General features: G+C 42.9%; 1 protein-coding gene across 6 annotated transcripts in view; it reads right to left on the bottom strand.

The window, feature by feature from the left end:
* The window catches only part of LOC105355020, a 55,808-nt gene that overhangs the window by 16,526 nt on the left and 12,330 nt on the right, over positions 1-26,952 (bottom strand). For 3 of the 6 annotated variants that reach the window (XR_002874119.1, XM_020706962.2, XM_023959811.1), the window contains exons 2-5: positions 4,328-4,408; positions 3,521-3,760; positions 3,045-3,275; positions 240-356 (exon numbers count right to left, since the gene is read on the bottom strand). Coding sequence is in view for 3 of the 6 variants with exons in the window: in XM_020706962.2 (XP_020562621.1) it covers positions 240-356; positions 3,045-3,275; positions 3,521-3,760; positions 4,328-4,388 (649 nt within the window). In the remaining 3 variants the exon portion in view is untranslated. The remainder of the gene's footprint in view (positions 1-239; positions 357-3,044; positions 3,276-3,520; positions 3,761-4,327; positions 4,409-26,952) is intronic. The other 3 variants (XM_011480683.3, XM_020706964.2, XM_023959812.1) reach the window with 2 other exon arrangements.

The following is a 26,952-nucleotide window of genomic DNA, read 5'->3' as shown; positions in this document are numbered from 1 at the left end:
CATTGCTTTATTTCTAGATGTTTTTTTTTTTTTATAATCTTAGCCTAAAAATAGTTACACCGACTGGTTCCACACAGGAATTTGGAAATGGGAAAAGAAAATTGTACAATATAAGATATAACTAGATTCACCTTTTGCTTTGGTTGAAAGAAACACTGTTATTTGGGGCTTAACAGTTATGGCTTTAAAGGAAAATGTTGCTGCTGTTTTGTATGTGCTGGTTAGAGTTGGTTTTGTACCGTTTGGGATTGGCGTTGTGCTGATTGTAGTTGCCGTTGTTTTGCTGGTCGGCCTTTTTGCTCCGATTGAAGTTGTTGTACTGTTTGTGGTTGTTGTTGTGAAGGGTTTCTTTGTTGCTGATGCATTGCATGCAACGGAGAAAGCACAGCTTGAGTTAACAAAGCTCAATCCTCCACATCAGTGCAATCACATTAAACATGAAACCTCTGAGGAGAAGCAACATGTATTAGTCATGCAGCAGCAAAGACCCACATTTAGAGCCACAGTAAAATGCTAAGGTTGTCAATTTCATCTATAGGATTACTATGTTAGCCACAACAGAGCAGAGAAACAAGCATCACTGCCTTTTTGAAAAATATGTTGATTCCAAATATGATCAGTATGTGAGGAACAAGCTTAGTGTTTTCCTTTAAATCTCTTGGTGTGGGGGCTTTTCCAAGAACAAGTAGAGCAGGGGTGGGCAATTATTTTAGCTTGTGGCGGGGGCCACATTGGGTTCTAAAATTCGATAGAAGGGCCGGACCACGAGCAGATGCATGGAGTGAGAATGATATAACATGGAATGTAGATGAAACATTTAGATTGAAAATTATATTCTAACACAGAATATTGTAGAGCTTTTAGTTTAAAACTTTAGTTCCCATTTTAGATTTTTTTTTATTGTGAAGCCCTTTGGTACCTTCAAGGAGTTGTAAATTGCTTTATGAATAAAGTTTCATTGATTTATGATCCTTTTAATTAAAAAAAACATTATTTATGAAATAAAACAATGACCAAGCAACACTGATTTTCAAAGGCAAAAATTCAGGAAAAATATACGTTAAAAAAAAACACACACACAAAAATACAATAAATACTGGATCCTCTCCCGTCATAATCCTAATAAAGACTTTGAGGCCTGCAGCTCATCAAGTCTCAGTTTGGGCTGCTTTCTGCAGTCTGTTTCTCACCCAGTAATAATGAAAAAGGCTAACTTCTATGTCTTCTGCTGCAGCTAAGCATATATCTGCGTTACTTTTTCACCAGTACTGAGTTCATTCGTTTATTGCAGGAGGTTAAAAATAACCGTGATCGCTGAAATCCATGGAGGAAGATCACAGAAGTTTATGACAGTAAAACTCCTCACTGCCCACTTTCTGCTGTTTTCTCAGACAGACATGAACATTTTCACCATTTTCTCTTGTTTAAATTCTCAAACCTTCATAGAAATTAAGTCCAGGATCTTAGAATGAAAACAAAGATCTGATCACAGATTTCTGATCTGAAGAGCTCCGCGTTTCTGTACAGGAGACACGGCACGGACTGAGGACAGGTCTCCAGCCAATCAGGACACAGAACAGTGTGCGCTGTTTAAAAAAAGAAGCATGATCGCACTGAAAGAATGAGCTAAACCGGGAAAGACGAACTGGGACGTAGAAAGGGAAGATTGTCTTCTGTTCTATTTGACAGGGATTTTAGAGCTCAAACTGCAGAAGGGTGGAATAAAATGTTGATCGTGTGGCCAGATTAAAAAAATAGTTAAACATGGGTCTCTGATATTATTCAGTGGGCCGGACCAAACATGGAGGCGGGTCGGATCCAGCCCGCGGGCCGTATTTTGCCCACCCCTGAAGAAGAGGCGAAAAACTGCTAATGCTGCTCGTTGAGAGTAAGAAATATTTTTCACCAGAGGCTCCAATAGTCTTTAATAACACAATAGAAATCTTACACAGATCATCAGGAACCATTTTGAAAGAGCCATTCAAAGTTTCCTCCTGAACGTTTCTCTTCTGAGTGGGATGCCGGCACTCGGCAGACCTCTGATCTGAAGGTTACAGGTAAAGTTCCCATCTTGATGCCCACATGTCAAAGTGTCCCCCCCCCCTTCTCCTAGTGGACTAGTTAGTGTGTGTGTTTGCATGGGTGAATGGAATTTGTGATTTTGAAGCCCTTCATGCCTCACCATGTCAGCATCTCCAAACAGTAGATTGCCCAGTTTACAGGTTGGGACAGTTTGTTAAAGCAAAAGCAGAAATGTATCAGGGATGGAATAAACAGAACACCTTAGTTTAGATATCTTGAAACGTGTTTCAGTATTAGGGTGTAAAGAGGAAAAGGAAAGCTAGAGCAATGACGCATCTGTGCTAAAGAGATCGTTCCCTGATTAGTTAAAAGCTAATCGGAAACCACCAACTTTCTTGTTAATGACACGTTCAAAAATAAAACGAGGAGGAGAAAGAGGAACGTTACTCTTTAATAAATACTTCATCATGATGGAATGGAGAATGTATTTTCTAATATTGACCTCCACGTTGACACCAATCATGAAGCTACTAACTGGATCATGATAACTGGTTCGCAGTGCTAAACCTGTCCCATCCGAAACTACAAAGCCATGCGGTGTGCTGCACAGCTGGGTCATTTGTTCTAAAAACGACGAAAAGAATAAAAGGATTTTATGAGCAACAGGATCAGTTTCTTCATCATAGTTTACACAGGTGCACCATCAGTTCTATCCTATAGTCCCAGTTCTTCACCTGACCCGCCTCTCTCGTCTGTTTTATTGAAAATTTTATGAGTTTTTCTGAAATAGCTGCTTTAAGGAAGCATCTGTGCTTTTGGTTCAGTTGTTTTACAGTTGTTGTCATGCTCAATAGTTCCAAAATTTTGCATTCATTTATTTTTTAGGTATATAAAAATAAATAAGGTAAAATCCACTTTAGTTTTTTGTCTCTGCAAACCTTTCAGTGGAACTGATAAATCATGATTTATGTCTTTTCTGTTATTAATATGGGGACAGAATCTATTATTTCTACATTTCTCACCTGATCTGCTGGTCACATTCAGAAAAACAGCTGGTTTTCCTCCACAGTAGTACAAACCAGTGTCTTCCTGTTTGACATCTTTTATAGTCAGTTTTTTTTTCTTCATCTGGAACCGCTGCTGTGGTATTTCTCCAAACTGTCTGCTCCACTTTGAATCATCTGATCCTTCATCTTCATCAGGACACTTCAGGGTTACTGTTTCTGTCTCTTTAACACTCTTTATTGTAGTTCCTGCAAATGATTAAAGATTTTCTATTGATATAAAATCATTATTGAATCATAATTTGAAGAAACAAAAACTGTTACTATAAGAAAACCAAAAAGTCATTGTTGTTGTCAAACTTGAGTAGATGTTTAAAACCCATTTATCCATTAAGATGATGTCAAAGTTTAAAATTCCAGAGCTCATCTGTTTTTTATGATTAAAAAACTTCATAAAAATAAGAATCAGAATGAATTTGTAAAATTCATGTTACCTGATGGGATCACGGTCAGTTCAACAGCTGCTTCATTGTTGCAGTAGTATCTTCCAGAATCAGAGAACTTAGCATCGATAATAAGAAGTGATCTATCTGCTTGTGAATTATATCGTGGATCATTTGTTTGTTTTTTATCATCATCATTTGTCTCTCTGTTCCATTTCACATCACCTTTTATTGTCTGTTGACAATGCAGAGTGATCTGACGTGTTTCATTCACTGCTTTATAGACAAAATCTGAAAAAGGAAAAAAATCAAAAGTCATAACTACTTAATTCACTTTAATCAAACCGACTAAAACTATGTAAAAAGATGAAATTTTACATTCAAAAGTGCCAAAGCTTTGAAGAGCGTTCATAAATAATACATCAAATTCTAAAGTCTTTCAAATTTTAAATTAGACATGCTCTTTCTCTCCTGTAAAATTCAAAGCTGGTAAAAATGTTACAAACATACAAATTTATTTTTAAATGTTACTAGAAAGGAAGTTCAAGTTTTTTTTAGACAGAACGTATGAACAGTTTCCGCGTTAGGTAACAGGAACTCGGCATTTATATTTTGATAGAACAAACTATTGTTGAGTTTTTCTGCTTCCTTTTAGTTTAATGTTCATAATTATGCTAAAACACAAAAACCTGGAAACTTTTAGCTTCAAAAAGTTTACTGGAAATGATCAAATCCAGAACATTAGATTTTTTATATGGTTTTAAATCATTATTGAACATTTTAAAACTGAACTCATCAGAGAATTCAGAATTCTTGAAGAATCACTAAACTGTAAAAACTCTTTTAAACGTTTCTCACCTGCAGCAACATGAGAAGTGAGAGCAAAGACGATCAGGCAGCAGCAGAGTGAAATGCTCATCGTGACAGAGCCTCAAAGATCTGAGCAAACAGTCACCAAAATCTCAACAGGAACTCTGCTGTTCTCACATATGCGGGTTGGTGGTTTAATGTTCTCTAGTGATTAGGGGACTTTGCTGTGCCATGAGATGAAAAACTTTAAAGGGCGGACATAAAAGTCAAGTGGAAAAAAAAATTGTGTTTTTTTTTTCCTGTTTCAATACTCACACCTTTTTCTGTGTACTGCTCTGTCTGAACACATTGAAGCTTTTGGAAAAGAGCTGTTGTTGTCCTATCAAGGCTTAGCATGGGTCCTTGGACAAGACATCATGTCCATCACCACAGTCATGGTCATGGACGAATCCCAACTGGTGAGTAGTTTGGGATCAAGAGACGAGTATGGCGTTTCGTCTCTGCCATAAAGTGAAAGGGGGTAAAGACAACCGAGCGGGCGTATTCAGGAACTGAGTGAGGAACCTTACAACTGTGCAGGCGCAATTCTAACTGAGCGACGCCACATTTTAAAACTGCAGGCCTGCAATCCTAACTGAGCCGTGATCCTGCGCGGTCAATTCTCCTTTGGGCGCTTGCCTGGATTTGCGCTCACTGTCAAGGGGGCGTTTTTGTGACATGGGGGGCGGTATTCAGGGGTGTGTTTGTCACTTGGGGGCAGTAACCGGTCTGGTTGATCTGATTGGTTGAAATTTGCATGTCTAATACGACGAGGCAGCGGGGCGGGATTTTCATTTTTCAGAGCGGGGGGGGGGCACAGGTGGCTCTTGAGCTGCGTGCCGCTCTCTGCCTTTTATCATATTCTCTATATACAGTCTTTTCACAACCATAAAGCGTATATGAAAGTTTTAAATTTTCTCCAAAATGTACAGATCGGCCCTAATGTGTTGTTGTGACTTCAGGACCTAGGAGAGAACAGCATGAGGACGGTAGGAGAGAGGAGAGGACGTGAAAGAAGATCACCCCCACAGTGCAAAGGTGCAGATATGTGCATAATGCAGAACAACTTTGTTTTGGAAACACTGGAAATGCAAAGAGACACGATTATGAGGCATAGTTTAGGAACACGGGAATCAAGCAGCTGCAGTTTGAAAGATCTACACAGATTTGGACTTCTGACCACAACAACTCTTCTGATAAATGTTCAAATGTGTCAGCAAGTATCTCAATCATTTTGTATTAACACAGTGAGTGAACCACAAATGCATTTCTAAAGAAAAAATATGTTTTTTTTTGCCTTTTAATCAGAATTGTTCTCTTCAAGCTGTGACTGCAGACATGCAGTGAGGCGTCTGCAATGAAAAGCTGTCCATCCTCCCTCCTTTTACTGGGAGGCAGTGCCGGGCAAGTCACGCCACACTTTTGGACTCTAACTAAAGCTAGGGCTGACGCGTCTGCTTTCACTGTTCTTTGGAGCCGCACGGCAACGAGACGAACTCTGACGATGACGAAATGGAAGCTGCCGTGTTTGATAGAAATGTAGCACAGCTGTTTCTAATTGATGACTGCAAAGATAAAAAATAAATCACAACCAACTCAATGGGCTGCACGGTGGCGCAGTGATTAGCGCTCTTGCCTCACAGCAAGAAGGCCCCGAGACCTCCCTTGGGGGATCCTGGCTCGTACCTGGGGTTGGGGCGGGGGGATGCCCGGAACTCCTGGGTGGTGGTGGTGGGGTGCTCGTCTGGGGCTGTGGGTGCCCTTCTCGGGTGGGGCCCTCCGTTGGGCTCTTCCGGCGCGGCGGGGGGGGGCTGCTCTCCTGGTTGGGCTGGGGCGGCGCTCTCTTTCCCCCGTGCTTCCCTGCTCTCTGGCTCTGGGGGCCTCGCGGCGGTCCTGTTGGCGGATTTGGTCGCCCGGGGGGCGGTTGTCCCCTGCCTGTTCCCGTGTGGCGTTGGGGGGATTCCGGCTGCCGCTGCGGCGGGGGTCTGGGTATGGGGGTGGCTGGGCGCTCCTCCTCCTCCTTCTTTTCACGTTCCACCATCCATTTTAGAAAAACATAAACACTCACCTGAGCACAGGTGTTAGCTCACCTTTGCACTAATAGTTTGAATGATTGAATGAATGAAAGATTTCACACTAGTTGATTTAAAGGCATAGTTATGCGTGTGTGAACACTATCTGTTTTGTGTACATGTTGACATGTGGACATTTTTGCAGCTAGCAGGTGTGTTGATAATATTTGAGTGTGTGTGTGGACAGGCCCCGCCCTTTTTGTACTACATTTGAACCTTACCGTAATGATAAACAACCAGTAAACCTGTCTGCTCTATGCTGCTTCATGGTCTTATCCCCCCCCCTCCCACTATCAACCCCCCCCCCCTCTCTAACATCCCTCTTTCTTCTTCCCTCCTTTTCCTTTTCCGTCCGGTCCAACACCAATTTTCAAACATGATTGAAATTAATAAAGTTTGGCCTCAATTACAAAAGGGGTTTATTCAGACATACCTTTGGCTGTCTGAAGATTAATAACCCCTCTTGTTAAAGTAAAATATGTCCAACACAAGAGGCCCTCAGCTCTCATCTGTCTGCCCCGCTGTTGGACAGGACAAGTTAAAAAAAAAAAAATATTGTCCATAGGTGTGAGTGTGAGAGTGAATGGATGTGTGATTGAGGATATTCTACCCTGCAACAGACTGGCGACCAGTCCAGGGCATCCCTTGCCTACGCCCAAGTGGGATAGGCTCCAGCAACCCCATGGAAAAACGGTCAAGAAGATGAATGATGAGCAACCAACTCAGTTTTGCACTCACTGCCTTTTTCAAACACACACCAGCATGCATGTTTTACTGGTATGTGTTAACATTAAATACAGAAAAAAACAACCATAACTGAAACGGCGCCATTTAATCCAGTGCTGTTGAATTGTAAGTAATGGAGTGAGTTATGGAAATTGATATGGCTTTCATTGCGTATTTGTGTGTCTGGCAGGTCAGTGCATGGTGTGGGTTTTTGACTATAACAGTTATAAATGTCGACTCTTTGTGTCAAACGTGTTCGCCACCCCTGTTTGTGTTAGAGGCTTTAATAGAAAAAAATGGGGGATGTAACGTGGATTAAAGCGTTAACCAACGACCCAAGACCAAGGTAAGAAAGTGCAGTGGGTTTTTTTGTGCTGTAGGTTTTTCTCATGTGAAAATCACTGCATTCACTACCGTTTTAATCCACTGTTACAGCCGCCGTTTCTTTTCTATTAAAGCCTGTAAGACAGAGATGTCAAACTCATTTTCACTGAGGGGCCACATCAGCATAGTGGCTGTCCTCAAAGGGCCAGATAAAGCTTTCATGAGACGCTCTGGAGTGACACAGGAACTAGAGAATAGTTTCAATATGACCGTCACTGGAGGTACTTTGAAACCTTTGCAGGAACTAGAATATTACAGACTCATTTAGGGTAAAAAGACACTAGCCTTCACAATTTGTCTCCACCCAAAATCCAAATCTGCTGCTTGTATCACAGAAATGGGAAACAGAAACTCTTCTGCAAACATGCAAGGTTTTTGTCTTCCAGGGATCCTATAAACACATTCTAGTATAAAAAGAGCAAATACTTTAATTTTTCAAACCTTAACCAAATCAAATCATGTGACCCGATGCTCTGGATGTCTCTGGATCTTTTGGGAACCCACTTTATCCCTTTTAGGAGCCAACCCAGCTACTGTTGGATTCACCCTGAACGGGTCAACAGTCCATCGCAGGACCACACACTCACATTCCCATGCACACCTAGGGGCAATTAAGAGTCACCAAATAATCTATGAAGCATGTTTTTGGACTGTGGGAGGAAGCTGGAGAAAACCCACACATGCAGGAGGAGGGGTGGTAACCACTGTTCCTCCATGCAGCCCTTACTATAATCAGCTTTAACAAAAAAAGAGTTCCGTGTTCACACCCTGCACCTTCCTTCCTTTAAATAAGCAACCCAAGCTCAGATCACAGATTAGATCATTACTTCATATTTATACATTTCAATAGAATAAAAGAAGATGCTATTTTAAAGAATGATGCAGCTTTTATTTCTGGATTCCACAACAGAGAAGGAACTAAAAACCAAAGTCATTCTGCATTCTGCTGTGGATATGTATGATGACGGACCACAACCGTTAAAGATTCAAGTGGAGCAGCAGAAGCTACAATCAAAACGTCTAAACTAAACATCACTTTATTTACAGTTGGTTCTATGCAGTTTAACACACTTGACTTTGGCTCCATGTTAGCCCCCATAATAAAATAAACAGCTATTCTTAATAAAACTGTATTTATTTCAGCAAATCTGTGGCTTTCTAGCTGCAGTAGATGAATGTTGCTGCCCTCTACTGGATGTTTGTGATATATCAGCGAAACAAACATTCTTCATCAGTTTGAAGAACAACAAAGTTTTTCAGTAGATTTCTTTCTCCACAAAATAATAAACATAACAGAGAGAATTGGATGATATAAATAAAATATTTAAGTTATAATAATACTTTATTTACAGTTACAGTTACAGTTGGTTTCATGCAGTTTAACACACTTGACTTTGGCTTTATGTTAGCCCCTTAAAAGCAAACAGTTATACTTAATCTGCATTTATTGTGACAAATCTGTGTCTTTCTAGCTGCAGTAAATGAATGTTGCTGCCCTCTACTGGATGTTTGTGGTACATCAGCAAAACAAACATTCTTCATCAGTTTAAAAAACAACAAACTGCTTTTAGGAAGTTTTTTTTTTTTCTCCCCACCAAATAATAAACGCATAAAAGAGGGCAGTGGATACTATAAATAAAGTATTTAAGTCAGATTAAGACATTATTTTTTTTGTTTACTTGGGACAAACGTGAACATCTAAAATGGAGGTTACAAATATAGAAGCTTATTGAGTCACAAAAAATGATATATTGATTTTTTAATTTTAAGCATCTGCATCAAGGTTAATGAACTAAAGGAGAAGGAATGCTTATCTTTATTTCTTCAGTAGGCAGCAGAAACACAAACAAACAAAAGCTGTCATTCATAAGAAGAGTTTATAGTTTGATACAAAGTAGATACTTCGGTTAAACTTCGTATACATGCTGGGGAAAAAAAGGAGAAATGATAATCAGTACATCTGATAAAAATTTTGAATCACTTGTTATTTAGAAATGACTGAGAATGTGTTTGGCTTTCAGGGATTCAAATTTCATCAAAATGTTCTACCATCAATAGTAGGTAAAAAAGCAATCCAATAGACTTTGATTATCTTTTATTTGAAATTTTTTCAAAATGTCTCAATTTTTTGAGTGAACAATAAACAAATCGAATTGAAAACAACCTGACAAACTCAGAATCCACAAATATGTTCAACCGAGAGCTAATATTTCTATCCATTGAAAACTACTCTCACGCTAATTCAGTCATATTTATCGTATTTGTTACCATTTCCAAGGTGTCATTCTCCACATGATGTCTCAGACGAGATGTTTTTTTTATCAGCTTCTGCAAGAACAATAACATGATATACAGTTTGTTAAGAAGAAATGAACTTGATAGAATAGAAAGTTTATTAACCCTGAAGAAAATTCAAAAGTTGTTTGAACACATTCTCTCACTTATGGTGAATTTGAATAGTTTTCTGAAGCAGAACCAACTCTGATGTCTGACAAAAACATATCAAGATCAGGTTTGTATAAGGAGAAAATCCTAATGAAGAATCATTTTTTAGGTTTTAAAAATAGTTTCATTGCATGCACTGACTTTACCTCTTCTTAGTCTCCAGGTAGGGCTGTTGGTGATGATGATGATGGTGACAAGAACAGTGATAGTTGCTCTTATCGCTAAAGGAAGAGACGTGTCTAAAAATTTATAAAATACAGACGACGCTTTCTGGCTCCTCTCTCTCTGTGTGGGGTGGGTGGTGCCGGGCCTGGGGTGTCGGCGCCTCCAGGGGTGGGGCCCCTGGGCTGGGTGGGCCTGGCCCCTTTGCTGGGGGGGGGTGGCTGTTTGACCACCGGGGGGCGGTCTACCAGCTGTCCCCAACTTACCCCCTTCCTCATATAACCTTATATTAGGGTGAGGGGGTGGGGGGTCTAGCCTGCGATGCGCCTTGGGGGGGGGGCTACTTGGCAGTGGCCCCCCTCCTATGGTTGCCGTATGGAGTGGGCCCCCCCTCTTTCGGTTTTATTTGCACCTTAGAAATGTAGGGCCCTTGGTAGGGGGGGTGCTTGGACATCACTGCCAGCAAGCAGCAGATGTCCTCCTAGCACCCTACCCGCCAATTTTAACCGCACCTTAGACATTTAGGGCCCCTTGGTGGGGAGGGTGAGGGGACATCACTGTGAGCAATCAGGAGATGTCCCCTTAGTGCCCTACTCGCCAATTTTAACTGCACCCCCCTTAGTACACACACCCCTCCCCCTTCAATATATACATTCCAACATAAACACACACACATGCACACACACACACCCTCAAACACACATACACGCACACACATTTTGCAAGGAAGGTGGGACCTGGGTCCATCTATCCCCTACCCCTCCCCTGGTGGGGGGTACGGGCCCCTTGGCGGCGGCGGCAGTGTCCCCTGGGTGCCGGCTTCCTGGGCCCGGCGGTGCTCTCTCCGCACGGTGGGGGGGTTCACATTACACCTGAGCCGAGGGTGTTCGTGTCCATGGGGGGTGGGTCCTGGTCCTCGCCCCTGAGCTCTGGGCCCCGCCAAACTTCCAACAGTGGCCGAGCCTGGTCGGGCCATATTTACAACACCCCTTGTGGGCCCCCTTTTTTCCCCGGGGTTCCCCCCCTCCTGGGCGGGAGCGGCGGGCCCCTGCCTTGCTCCTCCCTGGACCAACCGTGGGCCGGGCTGGTGGCTGCCTGGAGTGCGGAGCGGGTCTCCCTTGGGGGGTCCTGGCTCGTACCTGGGGTTGAGGCGGGGGGATGCCCGGAACTCCTGGGTGGTGGTGGGGTGCTCGTCTGGGGCTGTGGGCGTCCTTCTCCGGTGGGGCCCTGCGTCTGGCTCTCCCGGCGCGGCGGGGGAGCTGCTTTCCTGGTTGGGCTGGGGCGGCGCTCTCTTTCCCTCCGCGCCTCCCTGCTCTCTGGCTCTGGGGGCCTCGCGGCGGTCCTGCTGGCCCCGGCCTGGGTGGCGGTTTTGGTCGCCCGGGGGGCGGTTGTTCCCTGCCTGTTCCCGTGTGGCGTTGGGGGGATTCCGGCTGCCGCTGCCGCTGCGGCGGGGGTCTTGGGGTGGGGATGGCTGGGCACTCTCCCTCCTTCTTTTCACGTTCCACCATCCATTTTAGAAGAACATAAACACTCACCTGAGCACAGGTGTTAGCTCACCTTTGCATTAACAGTGTGCATGATTGAATGACTGAAATATTTCACACTAGTTGGTTTTAAGGCATAAGTATGCGTGTGAACACTATCTGTTTTGTGTGCATGTCGACATGTGGACATTTTTGCAGCTAACAGGTGTGTTGATAACATTTGATTGTGTGTGTGGACAGGCCCCGCCCTTTTTGTACTACATTTGAACCTTACCGTAATGATAAACAACCAGTAAACTTGTTGCTTTATGCTGCTTGATGGTCTTATCCCCCCTCCCCTCCCCTCCCATTATCACTCTCCTACCCCCCCCCTCTAACATCCCTCCCTTTTTCTTCCCTTCTTTCCTTTTCCGTCCGGTCCAACACCTGAAATTTTCAAACATGGTTGAAATTAATAAAGTTTGGCCTCAATTACAAAAGGGGTTTATTCAGACATACCTTTGGTTTCTCTGAAGATTAATAACCCCTCTTGTTAAAGTAAAATATGTCCAACTCAAGAGGCCCTCAGCTCTCATCTGTCTGCCCAGCTGTTGGACAGGACAAGTTAAGAAAAAAAAAAAAGACTTGGTAACCCTGGGTTAATGCACGTGCACAGCAGGTACATAAAGACATTCACAATGGATCGTCAATTTCTGGAGTCACCATGGAAACGCGTGGAGAAAAAAAGAGAAGTCAGAGATTTTGATGAAGGCGTATGAAGATCTCCTGATAGAGCTGATGCCTCCTGCACCTTCTCCCTGACTGCTGATGAAGATTCGGAGCAGAAGATCTCTTAGAATATTGTGAATCTGATGAAACTCCCACGCTGAGCGCGGCCCTTGTGATGAAGGAGAACGTCTCCAGCTTTCTCTCTGGCAGAAGACAAATCTGCTGCTGTTTGTCCAAAAGGCGTTTGACCCCAGCAGGAGCAGAAATTCTTCTCCACCAAACAGATCTTTTGCCGAATAGTCTTTTGCCACGAGAAGAGCCACGCCCACGAAGAGGAGGAGCTCTTCAAGACTCTGTTCAGCGGCTGCAAGTGGTCCAGACCCGTCCCCAACATCTCTGATGTGTTTATCGTCAAGTTTAGACTCTCCATCACGTAGCTCAGATCATGGCATGGTTGTTCAGTTGAACCTTAGTTCTCATGACACTCTTCCCAAACCTAAGAAACACGTTTTTTTTTAGTTTAATTGGGAATCCAGTTTGTTTGGTCTTGAATGTTGTAAAAGTTTTGTTAACCTGTATGTATTTTTTGTTAATTCTGGAATCTGATTTTTTATGTTATATGTCTGTATAATAATCCATCCAATCAGAGACAAGTGGGCGTGTCTAAGAGGTGCGAACGGAAAAGACATTTTACTGAAGGCAGAGAAAGTCAGACCTTGGTGAGGAGCGGAGCTGACACTGAATGCTTGTTTGCCACCATTTTTGTACAAGTTCACTGCAGAGTCAACTTTCTGTTTAATATTGTGGAAACCGTTGTCATGTAAGTTATGATTTTTTTTATATGTGTTTATACTGCTCGTTTTGGCACCATGGCTACATATTACAATGTGCAGCAAAATGCTCATTGCGACTAGCTTTACCATGTTAAGTGTAACGTGTTGGGTTAGTTTTTCACTATGCTAGGTAAAAACAACCCATAACAAATTCTCAAAGTTCTAAAGCGGACTTTTATGCGACTGACCATAGACGAGTCTTTTTTGGACCCGGTGGAAGACCGAGCATCTGTGGAAGACCAAACACACCATGCCGGTCGTCTAAGCCGATTCCAACCCCCAGGCCTCAGAGATTCCCGCCATCAGCTACGTGAGTACGTGCACGTTTTTTTCCTGCTTAAAGGGCCCTCTTTAGTTTTTGACCACAACGCACCCGAGCATCGTTCAGGCCTGCAACAAACAAAAAAAGGGGGGGGGGGGTGTTTCGGTATAAGGAACTGATTGTTTTTTCCCCCACCTCTTCTTGGTTAACGTAAACTGTTTATAGTTTTTTGTTTTAACTGTGTGTGGGGGCTAATTGAAAATAAAAGAAAAAAATAAAATAAGGTTGTAATGTTTAAATTCAAACTATTCTTAGTAGGAAAATTCTAATGTTGCAAAATTCCTTTTAAGTGGAGGCACCGCTGATTTCTAGTATTTTCTTTATATTAAATTGAGTGGTTTTTGTATTTCCTGTTTACCCCTAACAAAATCAAATTAGACGGACCACGACACCACCCTTAGTAATACAACATAACAGAGGGTAATTCATCAAGTTACATGTGATGGGTGTTACACCAAGAATTCTTTTTAAAGAAAAACAATTCTAGTCCCCAAAACATGTTTTCTTTCAAACTAAGATGATTTGGCTGTTGAAAAACCTTCTTGATAAGATTTTTTTTTTCTTGCAAGACAGAAAAAAAAAGACATTTTATTTGAACAAGTCGTTTTTTCCCTCAGGATTCAGTTTGTAAAGTGTACCTGATCTGCATTCCTAAACTATTTTTAAAAAAACAACATTTGGATTCATCTGTTGGGCTTTGAAAAGCTGTCAAAGTGGTTGTGATTTTACATAACTGTGCAAACATTACATCCACTAATGCAAAGACGGCAAAAAACACAAAATCTAACCCATTTTCTTTGGTCTACTTCCTAGTTTAAATATCTGATTGGACCTATGAGACTTAACCAAAATTGATAGACCTAAATAGTGTGATGTCATCACAGGGATTTCCCCACCATGGTGGTGACATAGTGTGATGTCATCACCGTGACCTACATTGATGTCATCACATATGGCAGTGACCTACTTTGATGTCACCACCATGACCTACATTGATGTCATCACAGAGCTCTGAAAATTGACTTATGCCACAGCGAGAACCTCCGTGAGAACCAGAGCGAGAACTCATATCAGTTGGATAAAAGATAAAAATGGTTTTTAAAAGATTTTTCAAAATGTTCAAGAACACAAGGAGATTTCACAACAGGAGAAAACATGTTGCACTATAACAATTTTCCAGAGACCAGGAAAGTGGAAAGGATCTAGCAAAGCAACAGGGACCTTCAAAAGACATAGAATTCCCAGCTAAAAAAGAGGATCCAATGTCTTTTGAGGAACTGAACGTTCTCCAAAAGGAAAAAACGGGCCTTGTGGAAAAACGTGATGGTCTTAAAAACCTGATCAGGCAATTGGAAGAACAAGGAGCTGGACACAAAAAGTATCAAGCAAGCACCATGGGTTTGAGGCAACAAAATGATGAACTCATGCAGGAAATTGAAAAGCTCCAGGACAAACTCGCCAATTTATCAGAATTTAAAGACAAATTTGTTACCGCAAGAGACAAGAATAAAGCTGCCCAGGATCAAAACTCCCAACTCACTGAGCAGCTTTCAAAGCTGCAGTTAGAGATCCAACAGGAGGAAGCGCTTGTGCTGACCAGTCTTGGGGTTTCTGCTGAGGAACTGGAAGAAAAGTACAAAGAAGAATGTGATGACTTTCAGGCCCTGCAGCAGCAAAGGAAAGAACTACAGAAAGAGCTGGAAGATCTGAAAAGCAGACGCAGCAGAGAATCTGGAATGAGAATCGAGTTTTCCAACCTGGCAACCAAAACAAAGATTCTGAAGGCTGACTGCCAATTCATAAAGGACGGTATTCTGATTTATCTTAAAAAAGTAAAGAAAGCCCAGGTCTCTACGAATGCACGACAGACCCAACCGCCAAAAGCTACACTTCTGAAGCCTCTGAGTCCTGCTGCTAAAGAAGCTCACCAAAAGAGACTTAAAGAACTTGAAAAAGGTTGGAACTCATCAACTTCTTTAAAGCAGACTTCCACATACGCAGTAAAGACCCAACGGCAAAAATGTACCGCAAGGAAGCCTCTGAAGCGTCTGAGTCCTGCTGCTAAAGAAGCTCACCAAAAGAGGCTTAAGGAACTTGAAAAAGGTTGGAACTTACCAAAGTCTTCAAAGAAGACTTCCATGTATGCAGGACAGACCCTGTGGCCAAAACGTACGGCAAGGAAGCCTCTGAAGCCTCTGAGTCCTGCTGCTAAAGAGGCTCACCAGAAGAGACTTAAAGAACTTGAAAAAGGTTGGAACTTACCAAAGTCTTCAAAGAAGACTTCCATGTGTGCAGGACAGACCCTGCGGCCAAAACGTACCGCAAGGAAACCCCTGAAGCCTCTGAGTCCCACTGCTAAAGCAGCTCACCAGAAGAGACTTAGAGAACTGGAAAAATGTTGGAACCCAACTACTTCTTTAAAGCAGGCTTCCAAGTACAAAGTAAAAACTCAGCGGCCAAAAGGTACCACAAAGAAGCCTCTGAAGCCTCTGAGTCCTGCTGCTAAAGAGGCTCACCAGAAGAGACTTAAAGAACTTGAAAAAGGTTGGAACTCAAGTGCTTCTTTAAAGCAGACTTTCACGTACGCACTAAAATTTCAACTGCCAAAAAGTACAGTGAGGAAACCTCTGAAGCCCCTTCAGACCCTGAGCCCTGCTGCCAAAGAAGCTCACCAAAAGAGACTGAAGGAACTTGAAAAAGGTTGGAACTTACCAAAGTGTTCAAAGAAGACTTCTACTTGTGAAGTAAAGACCCAACGGCTAAAACCTACCGCGAGGAAGCCTCTTCAGCCTCTGTGTCCTGCTGCAAAAGAAGCTCACCAAAAGAGACTGAAAAGGCTTGAAAAAGGTTGGAACGCTCCGGCTTCTTTAAAGAAGACTTCCACATGTGCAGTAAAGACTCAACGGCCAAGAACTACAGCAAAAAAGGCTCTTCAGCCTCTGAGTCCTGCTGCAAAAGAAGCTCACGAAAAGAGACTGAAAGAGCTTGAAAAAGGCTGGAACTCTCCGGCTTCTTTAAAGAAGACTTCCACGTGTGCAGTAAAGACTCAACGGCCAAGAACTACAGCAAAAAAGGCTCTTCAGCCTCTGAGTCCTGCTGCAAAAGAAGCTCACGAAAAGAGACTGAAAGAGCTTGAAAAAGGTTGGAACTCTCCGGCTTCTTTAAAGAAGACTTCCACATGTGCAGTAAAGACTCAACGGCCAAGAACTACAGCAAAAAAGGCTCTTCAGCCTCTGAGTCCTGCTGCAAAAAAGCTCACGAAAAGAGACTGAAAGAGCTTGAAAAAGGCTGGAACTCTCCGGCTTCTTTAAAGAAGACTTCCACGTGTGCAGTAAAGACTCAACGGCCAAGAACTACAGCAAAAAAGGCTCTTCAGCCTCTGAGTCCTGCTGCAAAAGAAGCTCACGAAAAGAGACTGAAAGAGCTTGAAAAAGGTTGGAACTCTCCGGCTTCTTTAAAGAAGACTTCCACATGTGCAGTAAAGACTCAACGGCCAAGAACTACAGAAAAAAAGCATCTTCAGCCTCTGAGTCCTGCTGCAAAAGAAGCTCACAAACAGAGACTTAAAGTACTTGAAAAAGGAGGTTTTTTAGACTTAATTAGTTAAATTAGGGTTCATTAGATAGTAGGTTTATATTGGTATGTGTTTTGAAAAATCAAAGCTGCTCAATCATGGTCCTTTGGGTTATACTATCCAGCCTGTGTTCTTTGCCCCAGTCCTCCCTTTCCATGTTTTGGCTGACTCAGCACACCTGGGCCAGGTGACCAGTAGCAAAAAGGGAGGGCTGGAAGAAGGCTGGTTGGATGATCTCGAGGACCAGAATTGGGCAGCCAGTCTAAATTTTGTTCTAAATTGGGATTATAATCTTGCTCTTAAGGCAAAAAAAGGGACCTGCTCTACAATCAAAAGGGTGAAAATATTTTCAAATATTTCTATGTGACAAATCTAAATTATAGTTATAACATTAATATTAACAGGTTTGATAGGAAAACACCATTTAGAACACCGTAGATGATAAAACACACAATGGGAAATGTTTCTGAATGTAGAAAAAAAAAGGAAAAAAGTTTGAAAACTGCTCACAATGTGGTGTGATTGGGTGGACTTTTTGTCCAGACAGATCAGTGTCTGTGCAGGTTCTCTTAAAGTCTTAGTGATGATAGTAGGAATTTTTCAAAAATGTTTAAAGGATTATCTGACCAGACATTTAGCTTTGGATTTACTGAATCAGCTGTCAAGTAGGACAAGTTTTTAGATGTGAATGTATGATTGGCGTTTAAAAAAACAGGGCGGCATGCTGGTTTGTTGGGTGGACTTTGTGTCCTGACAGACCCATGTCTGTGTGGGTTTCCTCCGAGGGCTTCGGTTCCCCCACCTCTCCAAATTCACTTGTGTTAAAAAAAAAACTAAATGATGAATGTATAAGACAAAAATAAATAAAATAGTCACCCAAAATTTTTAGTTACAAATTAAAAGCAGTTGAGCAGGCCTTTGAGTTTTCTCCAAGAAATTTGGTTTTCCCTTTCAGATAATTAGTTACTGGGTAAAAAAAAATTTCCCCTCCTTGAATCGCCACCTTACCGTGGTGGAGGGGTTTGAGTGCCTGAATTTACCCCCGGAGCAATGTTGTCAAGGTGCATTTGCCCTGCCCTTGTTAGGGACATGGCAAATACATCATGACCGTGTAGCTCCTGGGGGACTTCAGGCAGGACTAAGGGCGATTCAAAAAAACATCATGCGTACAGAAACTGCAAAGATCCAATTTGGAAACTGGATCTTTCTTTTGAACTAACAGAAAAAAGATCAAGTTCTTTCTTCTGTTAGTTCTTTTGACAGAAGTTACCAGCAGTTTGAAAGTCTTAATTAAGTAACTGGTGGAATGTGCTACTGTGTCCTCATTTAGAAGCAGACACTAAATCCAACCACTTTCTGGGAGGTGGTTGGATTCTGTGGATGTAAGTCTCCTTCTAGCAGAGGTTGCTCCATTCTGTAGAAGTTGTTTATCCTTCAGCAGAGGAAGCTTTTCTCCTTTAACCTCTGAAGACCGAGCTAATATTTGAGCTAACCCTGAACACACATACAGTACAAACCAAATGTTTGGGCACACCTTCCCATTCATTTGAATGAGAAGGTGTGTCAAAACCTTTGGTCTGTACTGTAGTCAAAGGGCCCAATTAAGCAGAATGAACTAGAGGTAAGACCGGGCCTAAAAAAATCCAGGCCGACCCAACACAGGCCCACGGGCATTTAAGCCGAACCCGACCAGAACCCGAGCCCGAAGCAAACACGAAATTTTATTTCATCCCATAGTATTTTTGGCAGAAAAAAATGCAAGATTTAAGGTTAAAATAATTTACATATTTTTATGATCATGATAAATGCATTTGCACAATGAAATAACGCTGGAACACTGAATAAGAGGCCAGACAAAGAGAGTGAAAAAGAGATCTTGATGCGCACTCGCTTAATTACGCAGAGAATTTCTGCAGCCGCGGCGGTGCGTGTTTGTCTTTTCAGTTCCCCTGTCTTAAGTTTATCCTTGACTTCTTGCTGCTCCATATCGGGGATACCTAAACAAAATATATGCGGACTTGCCGGCCACCCGGAGCTCTGCGGGTGGCCGGCGCCCCCCTCTTACTGCCACTTGCTGGACCACAGTGTATGTCAATCAACGGTGGGCTGGTGACTGGTGGGATAGAGGGCGCGGGGACTACCTGTGTGTGTGTGTGTGTGTGTGTGGGTGTGTGTGTGTGGGGGTGTGTGGGTGTGTGTGGGCGTTCGGTGAACGTTCTCTCTCTGAGTAAGAAGAAGCTGGCTGTGCCTTTCGGTTCGTGCGGTAACCGTTCTGACATACAGTATTAATAAAGAGCTGTTTGACAACCGCCCGCCTAAGGAGCTTCTTTGCAGCCATTACAATATATTTATTAAAAAAGTCAGCGAGAGAGAAGCCCGGCCCGAATCGACCCGAAGGTAATGATTGCCATTTAGTGCCCGGAAAACTTAGGGTGAGGCTCTGAAGCGCTGTGCCTCGTGTCTGACGGCAGGGCTCAATGTTATCAGAGATGTGCACTGGAAATGCTGCTGTAGGCGCGTAGAAAAGGCTTTAGGTGAGGAAAGTCTCACCTAAAGCATTTGAGTATGTGTCCTTTAAGATTGAGTTAAAACAAACTCCTCCCTTACTCTGCATAGTCATGTACAAACCTCCTCAGCACAGCCAAAGTTTCATTGATGATTTCACTGAAATGCTCTCAGTTGTGTGCACAGACTTTGATGGTCTAGTCATTACAGGTGATTTTAATGTTCATGTTGATAATGTCAATGACAGAAATGCAAAAGAGCTCAATGCTGTCCTTGAAACCTTTGATCTAATTCAGCATGTAAGGGCACATTTTGTAGAAATGATAAACCCTGAAAACGCCTCTGGTGCCAATGTTGATGAAATGCTGAATTCTGTTACTTCTAGCATCTTGAATGTTCTGGATGCCATTGCCCCTATGAAGGTTAAATTGAGAAAACATAGACAGAAAGCTCCCTGGAGGAACGATGATCTAGTCAGGGCACAGAAACAACAGTGCCGCAGAGCTGAACGACAGTGGCGCAAGTCAAAACTCCAGGTTCATTATGAAATGTATAAGGGGGAGTTGTACGCTTACAACCAGATCTTATGCAGAACAAGGGAAAGGTATTTCTCTGAAATCATTGGAAGTTGCAGCAACAACTCTCGTGTCCTGTTCACAACAGTAAACAGATTAACTAACCCTCCAACCCAGCTACCAATAGAACTGGTTTGCACACCTAAATGTAATGAGTTTGCTGTATTTTTTAATGACAAGGTTCAGGGCATTAAAAAAGCCATCAACTCCACAACATATATAACTATCGAACGGCCACCTACTCACTCTAAGCTGACTCACTTTTTACCTGTCACTGACCAAACTGTCCAAGAGACCATCACCCGTCTGAGCTCGTCTACAGGCTGCCTTGATGTGTTACCCACTAGATTTCTAAAATCTGTCCTGAACAGTGTGTTGCCATCAATTACTCAAATAGTTAACATGTCTCTTCAATCTGGAATATTTCCAGAGGCCTTAAAAACTGCAGTCATTAAACCTCTCCTGAAGAAAAGCAGTCTTGATCCCAATGTACTGAATAATTACAGACCTATCTCTAATCTGCCATTTTTAGGAAAAGTCCTTGAAAAAGTTGTCTACCAACAGCTCACTGATTTTCTCTTATTAAACAATTCATTTGATGTTTTCCAGTCAGGTTTTAGACCCCATCATAGCACAGAAACTGCTCTTATCAAGGTAACCAACGACATCCGCCTGAACACTGATGATGGCAAAGTCACTGTCTTAATCCTGCTAGACCTGAGTGCTGCCTTTGATACTGTTGATCATGGGATCCTTTTGCACAGACTCCAAGACTGGGTTGGCATCTCTGGATCTGCCCTAAGTTGGCTCAAGTCTTATCTGGAAGACAGGAAATATTTTGTTGAAATTGGGAGTTGTGTCTCAGACTACATGGCCTTGACTTGGTGTGTGCCCCAGGGATCGATCCTGGGACCCCTTCTGTTCAACCTCTACATGCTGCCACTAGGGCAGTTAATACGCAGTAATAACATATCTTATCACAACTATGCAGATGATACTCAGATCTAGTGTCACTGACAACAGGTGAATATGGGCCGGTGGATTCACTCAGCCACTGCCTCCAACAGATCAGTGCGTGGATGCAGAACAACTTTCTCCAGCTAAACTCAAACAAGACCGAAGTTATTATTTTTGGCCCACAGAAACAAAGAGAAAGTCTCAGCAGCTACCTTCATTCTCTGTATCTTAAACCCTCAAATCAAGTCAGAAATCTAGGGGTAATCATGGACTCTGACCTGAACTTTAACAGCCATATCAAGTCAGTAACATCAGCGGCATTTTACCATCTGAAAAACATTGCCAAAATCAAAAACATAGTGTCAAAGCCAGACCTGGAGATACTTATTCATGCATTTGTCTCCAACAGGTTAGACTACTGTAACGGCCTGCTCACCGGCCTCTCCAAACGAGCTGTAAAACAGCTTCAGTACATCCAGAATGCTGCTGCTCGTGTCCTGACCAGAACCAGGAAGTATGATCACATTAGTCCGGTGCTCAGGTCTCTGCACTGGCTCCCTGTACCTCAAAGAATAGACTTCAAAGCAGCTCTGCTTGTGTACAAGTCTCTCCATGGCCAAGCACCAAAGTACATCTCTGACATGTTAGTGCCATATGAACCATCTCGTACTCTGAGGACCTCAGGGGCCGGCCTCCTGTTGATTCCCAGAGTCAGAACTAAACAAGGGGAATCAGCGTTTCAATATTCTGCAGCTAAAATCTGGAACAGCCTCCCTGAAGTCGTAAGACAGGCGTCTTCTGTGTTCATGTTCAAATCTAGACTTAAAACATTTCTGTTTAGCCGTGTATATGACCGAAAGGTCCTATCTGCACTTTTCTTTCCTTTCCTTCCTTTATTTTTAAATCAGTTTTCAAATTTTTTTTCTTTTAAAGTAAATTTTATGTTGATTATTTCTATGATGTATTGTGATTTTAATGCATTTTTCTGTTTTGTGAAGCACCTTGAATTACTTTGTGTATGAATTGTACTATACAAATAAACTTGCCTTGCCTTGCCTGCAGGGGGCAGACGTGAGCTGACAGCTGCTTTGTAGCTACACTGGTGCCATAGAAACAGAACAGACTGAGGAAGTCTGTCTCCAATAAGAGGGAGAAACTCATATAAACTAAAGGAAAACAAGGAAGACTTTTCCAACTGATCAAAGTATCCAGTGACTCCACTGGTGTGTGAATGCGTATGAATGTCCCGGTGATGGTCAGAGGGACCATAGGCACGAACTGGAAGCGACACCTCTACCATCACCAAGTATACATACATGAGGAGTGAATGAATAATGGACACATTGTAAGCGCTTTGAGCGTCTGGAAAAGCGCAGATGAATCTAATCCATTATTATTATTATTACAGAGCTTTTTGTGGAGAAGGATCGACACATGGACTCAAACAGTAAGGTCAGACATGTTTTTCAATGTTTATTTTTTAAAAATGACATGGGTGGAAAAAAAAAAAAAAAAAAATCTAGCCACAGGGGTTGCAAGCCAGTTGCCTCTGTGCCGGTCCCAAGCCCGGATAAATAGAGAGGGTTGCGTCAGGAAGGGCATCCGGCGTAAAAATTGCCAAAATAACTATGCGAATCATCCACACCACTAGACATACCGGATCGGTCGAGGCCCGGGTTAACAACGACCGCCACCGATGCTGTTAACCTACAGGGTGTCGGTGGAAATTTGACTACTGTTGGTCGAAGAAAGAGAGGAGGCAGAAGGGTCCGTGGCCAGAGAGAGAAGGGAAAAGGCAGGAACATAGGTTTGAGAATAGGGACTCTTAACGTTGGCACAATGACAGGGAAAGGCAGAGAGCTGGCAGACATGATGGAGAGAAGGAAGGTAGATGTACTGTGTGTGCAGGAGACAAGGTGGAAGGGCAGCAAGGCACGTAGTATTGGAGGAGGATACAAACTGTTCTATCATGGTGCTGATAGGAAGAGAAACGGGGTAGGAGTGATTCTGAAGGGGGAGTTTGTAAACAGGGTTCTAGAGGTGAAAAGAGTCTCAGACAGGATGATGAGCCTAAAGTTGGAAATTGAAGGGGTGATGGTGAATGTAGTCAGTGGGTATGCGCCACAGGTTGGCTGTGAGTTAGAAGTGAAGGAGAGATTCTGGAGTGAGTTGGATGAGGTCATAGAGAGTTTTCCCAGAGGAGAGAGAGTTGTTATTGGAGCAGACTTTAATGGGCATGTTGGTGAGGGCAACAGAGGTGATGAGGAGGTGATGGGCAGGTTTGGTGTGAAGGAAAGGAATCTGGAAGGACAGATGGTGGTGGACTTTGCGAAGAGGATGGAAATGGCTGTAGTCAACACTTACTTCCAGAAGAGAGAGGAACATAGAGTGACATACAGAAGTGGAGGTAGGAGTACTCAGGTGGACTACATCCTATGCAGACGAGGTCATTTGAGAGAGGTTAATGACTGCAAAGTGGTAGTAGGAGAGAGTGTAGCCAGACAGCACCGCATGGTGGTGTGTAAGATGACTCTGGAGGTCAGGAAGAAGAAGAGAGGGAAAACAGAAAAGAAGACCAAGTGGTGGAAGCTACAGAATGAAGAAACTTGTGAGGAATTTAGGCAGACGTTGAGACAGGTCCTGGGTGGTCAGGATGAGCTTCCAGATGACTGGGAAACTACAGCAGAGATTATCAGGGAAACAGGTAGGAAGGTGCTTGGTGTGTCATCTGGAAAGAGGAAAGACGGTAAAGAGACTTGGTGGTGGAATGAGGAAGTACAGGAATGCGTCCAGAGGAAGAGGTTGGCTAAAAAGAAGTGGGATGTAGAAAGGACTGAGGAAGGTAGACAGGAGTACAAGGAAGCGCAGCGTAGAGTGAAGAGAGAGGTGGCAAAGGCCAAACAGAAAGCTCATGATGAGCTATATGACAGGTTAGACACAAAGGAAGGAGAGAAGGACTTGTACAGACTAGCCAGACAGAGAGACAGAGATGGGAAGGACGTGCAACAGGTAAGAGTGATAAAGGACAGAGATGGAAAGGTGCTAACAACCCAGGAGAGTGTACAGAAAAGATGGAAGGAGTATTTTGAGGAGCTGATGAACGTGGAAAATGACAGGGAAAGAAGGGAGGAAGATGTGGTTGTTGTGGAGCAGGAAGTAGCAGAGATTGGAAAGGATGAGGTTAGGAAGGCTCTGAAAAGGATGAAGAGCGGAAAGGCCGTTGGTCCTGATGACCTACCTGTGGAGGTATGGAAGTGCTTAGGAGAGACAGCAGTGGAATTTCTAACAAGGTTGTTCAATAGGATTTTAGAGAGTGAGAAGATGCCCGAGGAATGGAGGAGAAGCGTTCTGGTTCCGATCTTTAAGAACAAGGGTAACACGCAGAACTGCAGCAACTATAGAGGAATAAAGTTGATGAGCCACACAATGAAGCTGTGGGAAAGAGTAGTGGAAGCCAGGCTTAGGAAGAAGGTGGAGATTTGTGAGCAGCAGTATGGTTTCATGCCCCGTAAGAGCACCACTGATGCCATTTTTGCTTTGAGAATGTTGATGGAAAAGTACAGAGATGGTCAGAAGGAGCTGCATTGTGTGTTCGTAGATTTAGAGAAGGCGTATGACAGGGTGCCGAGGGAGGAGCTGTGGTACTGTATGAGATTGTCTGGAGTGGCAGAGAAGTATGTCAGAGTAGTTCAGGACATGTATGAGAGAAGTATGACGGTGGTGAGATGTGCTGTAGGTCAGACAGAGGAGTTCAAGGTGGAGGTGGGACTACACCAAGGATCAGCTTTGAGTCCTTTTTTGTTTGCTATGCTGATGGACAGGCTGACAGACGAGGTAAGACAGGAATCTCCCTGGATAATGATGTTTGCAGATGACATTGTAATTTGCAGTGAGAGTAGAGAGCAGGTGGAGGAACAGCTAGAGAGGTGGAGGTTTGCTCTGGAAAGAAGAGGCATGAAGGTCAGTCATAGTAAGACAGAATACATGTGTCTGAACGAGAGGGATCAAGGTAGAAGCGTTAGGTTACAGGGGGCTGAGGTGAAGAAGGTGCAGGAGTTTAAGTACTTGGGGTCAACAGTTCAGTGTGATGGGGATTGTGGAAAAGAGGGGAAGAGGCGAGTGCAGGCAGGTTGGAGCGGTTGGAGGAAAGTGTCAGGAGTGTTGTGTGACAGAAGAGTGCCAGCAAGACTCAAAGGAAAGGCGTACAAGACAGTGGTGAGACCAGCTCTGCTCTATGGGTTAGAGACGGTAGCAGTGAGACAGAGACAAGAGGCTGAGATGGAGGTAGCGGAGATGAAGATGTTGAGGTTCTCCTTAGGAGTGACCAGGTTAGACAGGATAAGGAACGAGTACATCAGAGGGACGGCTCACGTTGCCTGTGTTAGGGACAAAGTCAGAGAAGCCAGACTGAGATGGTTTGGACATGTTCAGAGGAGGGATAGTGGATATATTGGTAGAAGGATGTTGGAGATGGAGCTGCCTGGCAGGAGGGCAAGAGGACGGCCAAAGAGGAGATACATGGATGTCTTAACAGAGGACATGAAGTTGGCTAATGTTAGGGTAGAAGACGTCCATGATAGAGTGAGGTGGAGGACGATGATTCGCTGTGGCGACCCCTGATGGGAAAAGCCGAAAGAGAAAGAAGAAGACATGGGTGGAAAAAATGTCAGTAAAATCATTTATTTTATTTTTATGATCATTTTCATAGACAACATTTGATAACACTGATTAAAGCACCAGAATTTGAAGTTGAAAAAATACCAGAAATAGTTACTGAGGGTCAAATATGTGCTGATCACATTTGTATACTTTAATTTGTTTACAGGACATATGAATAATTTATACACAAGAAGAGTGTTCTATCCATGTGTATAAAAGAAATATTCTCTGTTGGACAAACATTTTCTTGTGGGTACTTTATAAGCTGTTAGCTGCCGTTGGAAGAATGCTAAAATATTTAGTTATTTCATTGTATATCTGCCTCCATAGGAGTCAGTGCCTCAACAGCCATCAACCTCACCGCAGGTCACTGTGTGGATTAGAGCCGCTGCTCCTCCTCATCCAGAGGAGCAAGTAAGTAAATAATAAGAAATCACAAATCATGTCTTTGTTTTCTTTGCTCTTTTATCATTTTTTAGAGCTGGACTCCTGGCATCATTTTTAGCAATAAGTTCATTTCTTGTTGTGTGACGTCCTGTGTGTGAAACATATCAGAGGGATTGGATCTTTAAAAAAAAATAACTTATTGTGAATATCATTTTTAGGTCTTATAAAACATTACAAACTAAATCATATAACTCATCAGTGGGATTACTCAAAAAATATTTGGCTTTTCACTAATTTTTTGCAACACCAACAGTAAAGATCTTTCAAAAAACCTCAATCCATTCATAAACATCTATAGTTTAGGATCTCATAAAGTGCAGCTGTTTTCCTGCATCACCGCTGTCTCTATGTCAAATATTGACACCAACTAAACCACAGAAGACACCTAATAAAAATATCTTCAATATTTAGTAAATAATGACATTATTAACAATGTTATTATTAACATGAGCTGAGTGATCCAACAGCATGTGATGATCCAGGTATTTCCTCTCAGCCTGCGCTCACCTCCCCTGTTCACACTGCACGCTCCTTCTCTAAGACAGGAGGTGCAGCTGCGGCCTAGAAATGATTGTTAGACTGAAATAGACTCCCAATTACCTGTTAATGTGATTCAACCAACCACCAGTGAGTTGCACCCCACCACCCGAATTGTTTGACTTGTGTTCCAAAGGCTACCGCAAAGAGGTGTGGGCGCAAGTGTCTTATTTATTTATTTTTTATTCAACCTTTATTTACCCAGGAATTGTCCCAATGAGATTAAGAATTTCTTTTTTGAGGG

This window comes from Oryzias latipes, chromosome 11 (genome assembly GCF_002234675.1).
Source record: "Oryzias latipes chromosome 11, ASM223467v1".
Classification (NCBI taxonomy): Eukaryota; Metazoa; Chordata; class Actinopteri; order Beloniformes; family Adrianichthyidae; genus Oryzias; species Oryzias latipes.
Note: the sequence above shows the minus strand (reverse complement) of the source record. Positions and strands in the feature narration are given on the sequence as shown.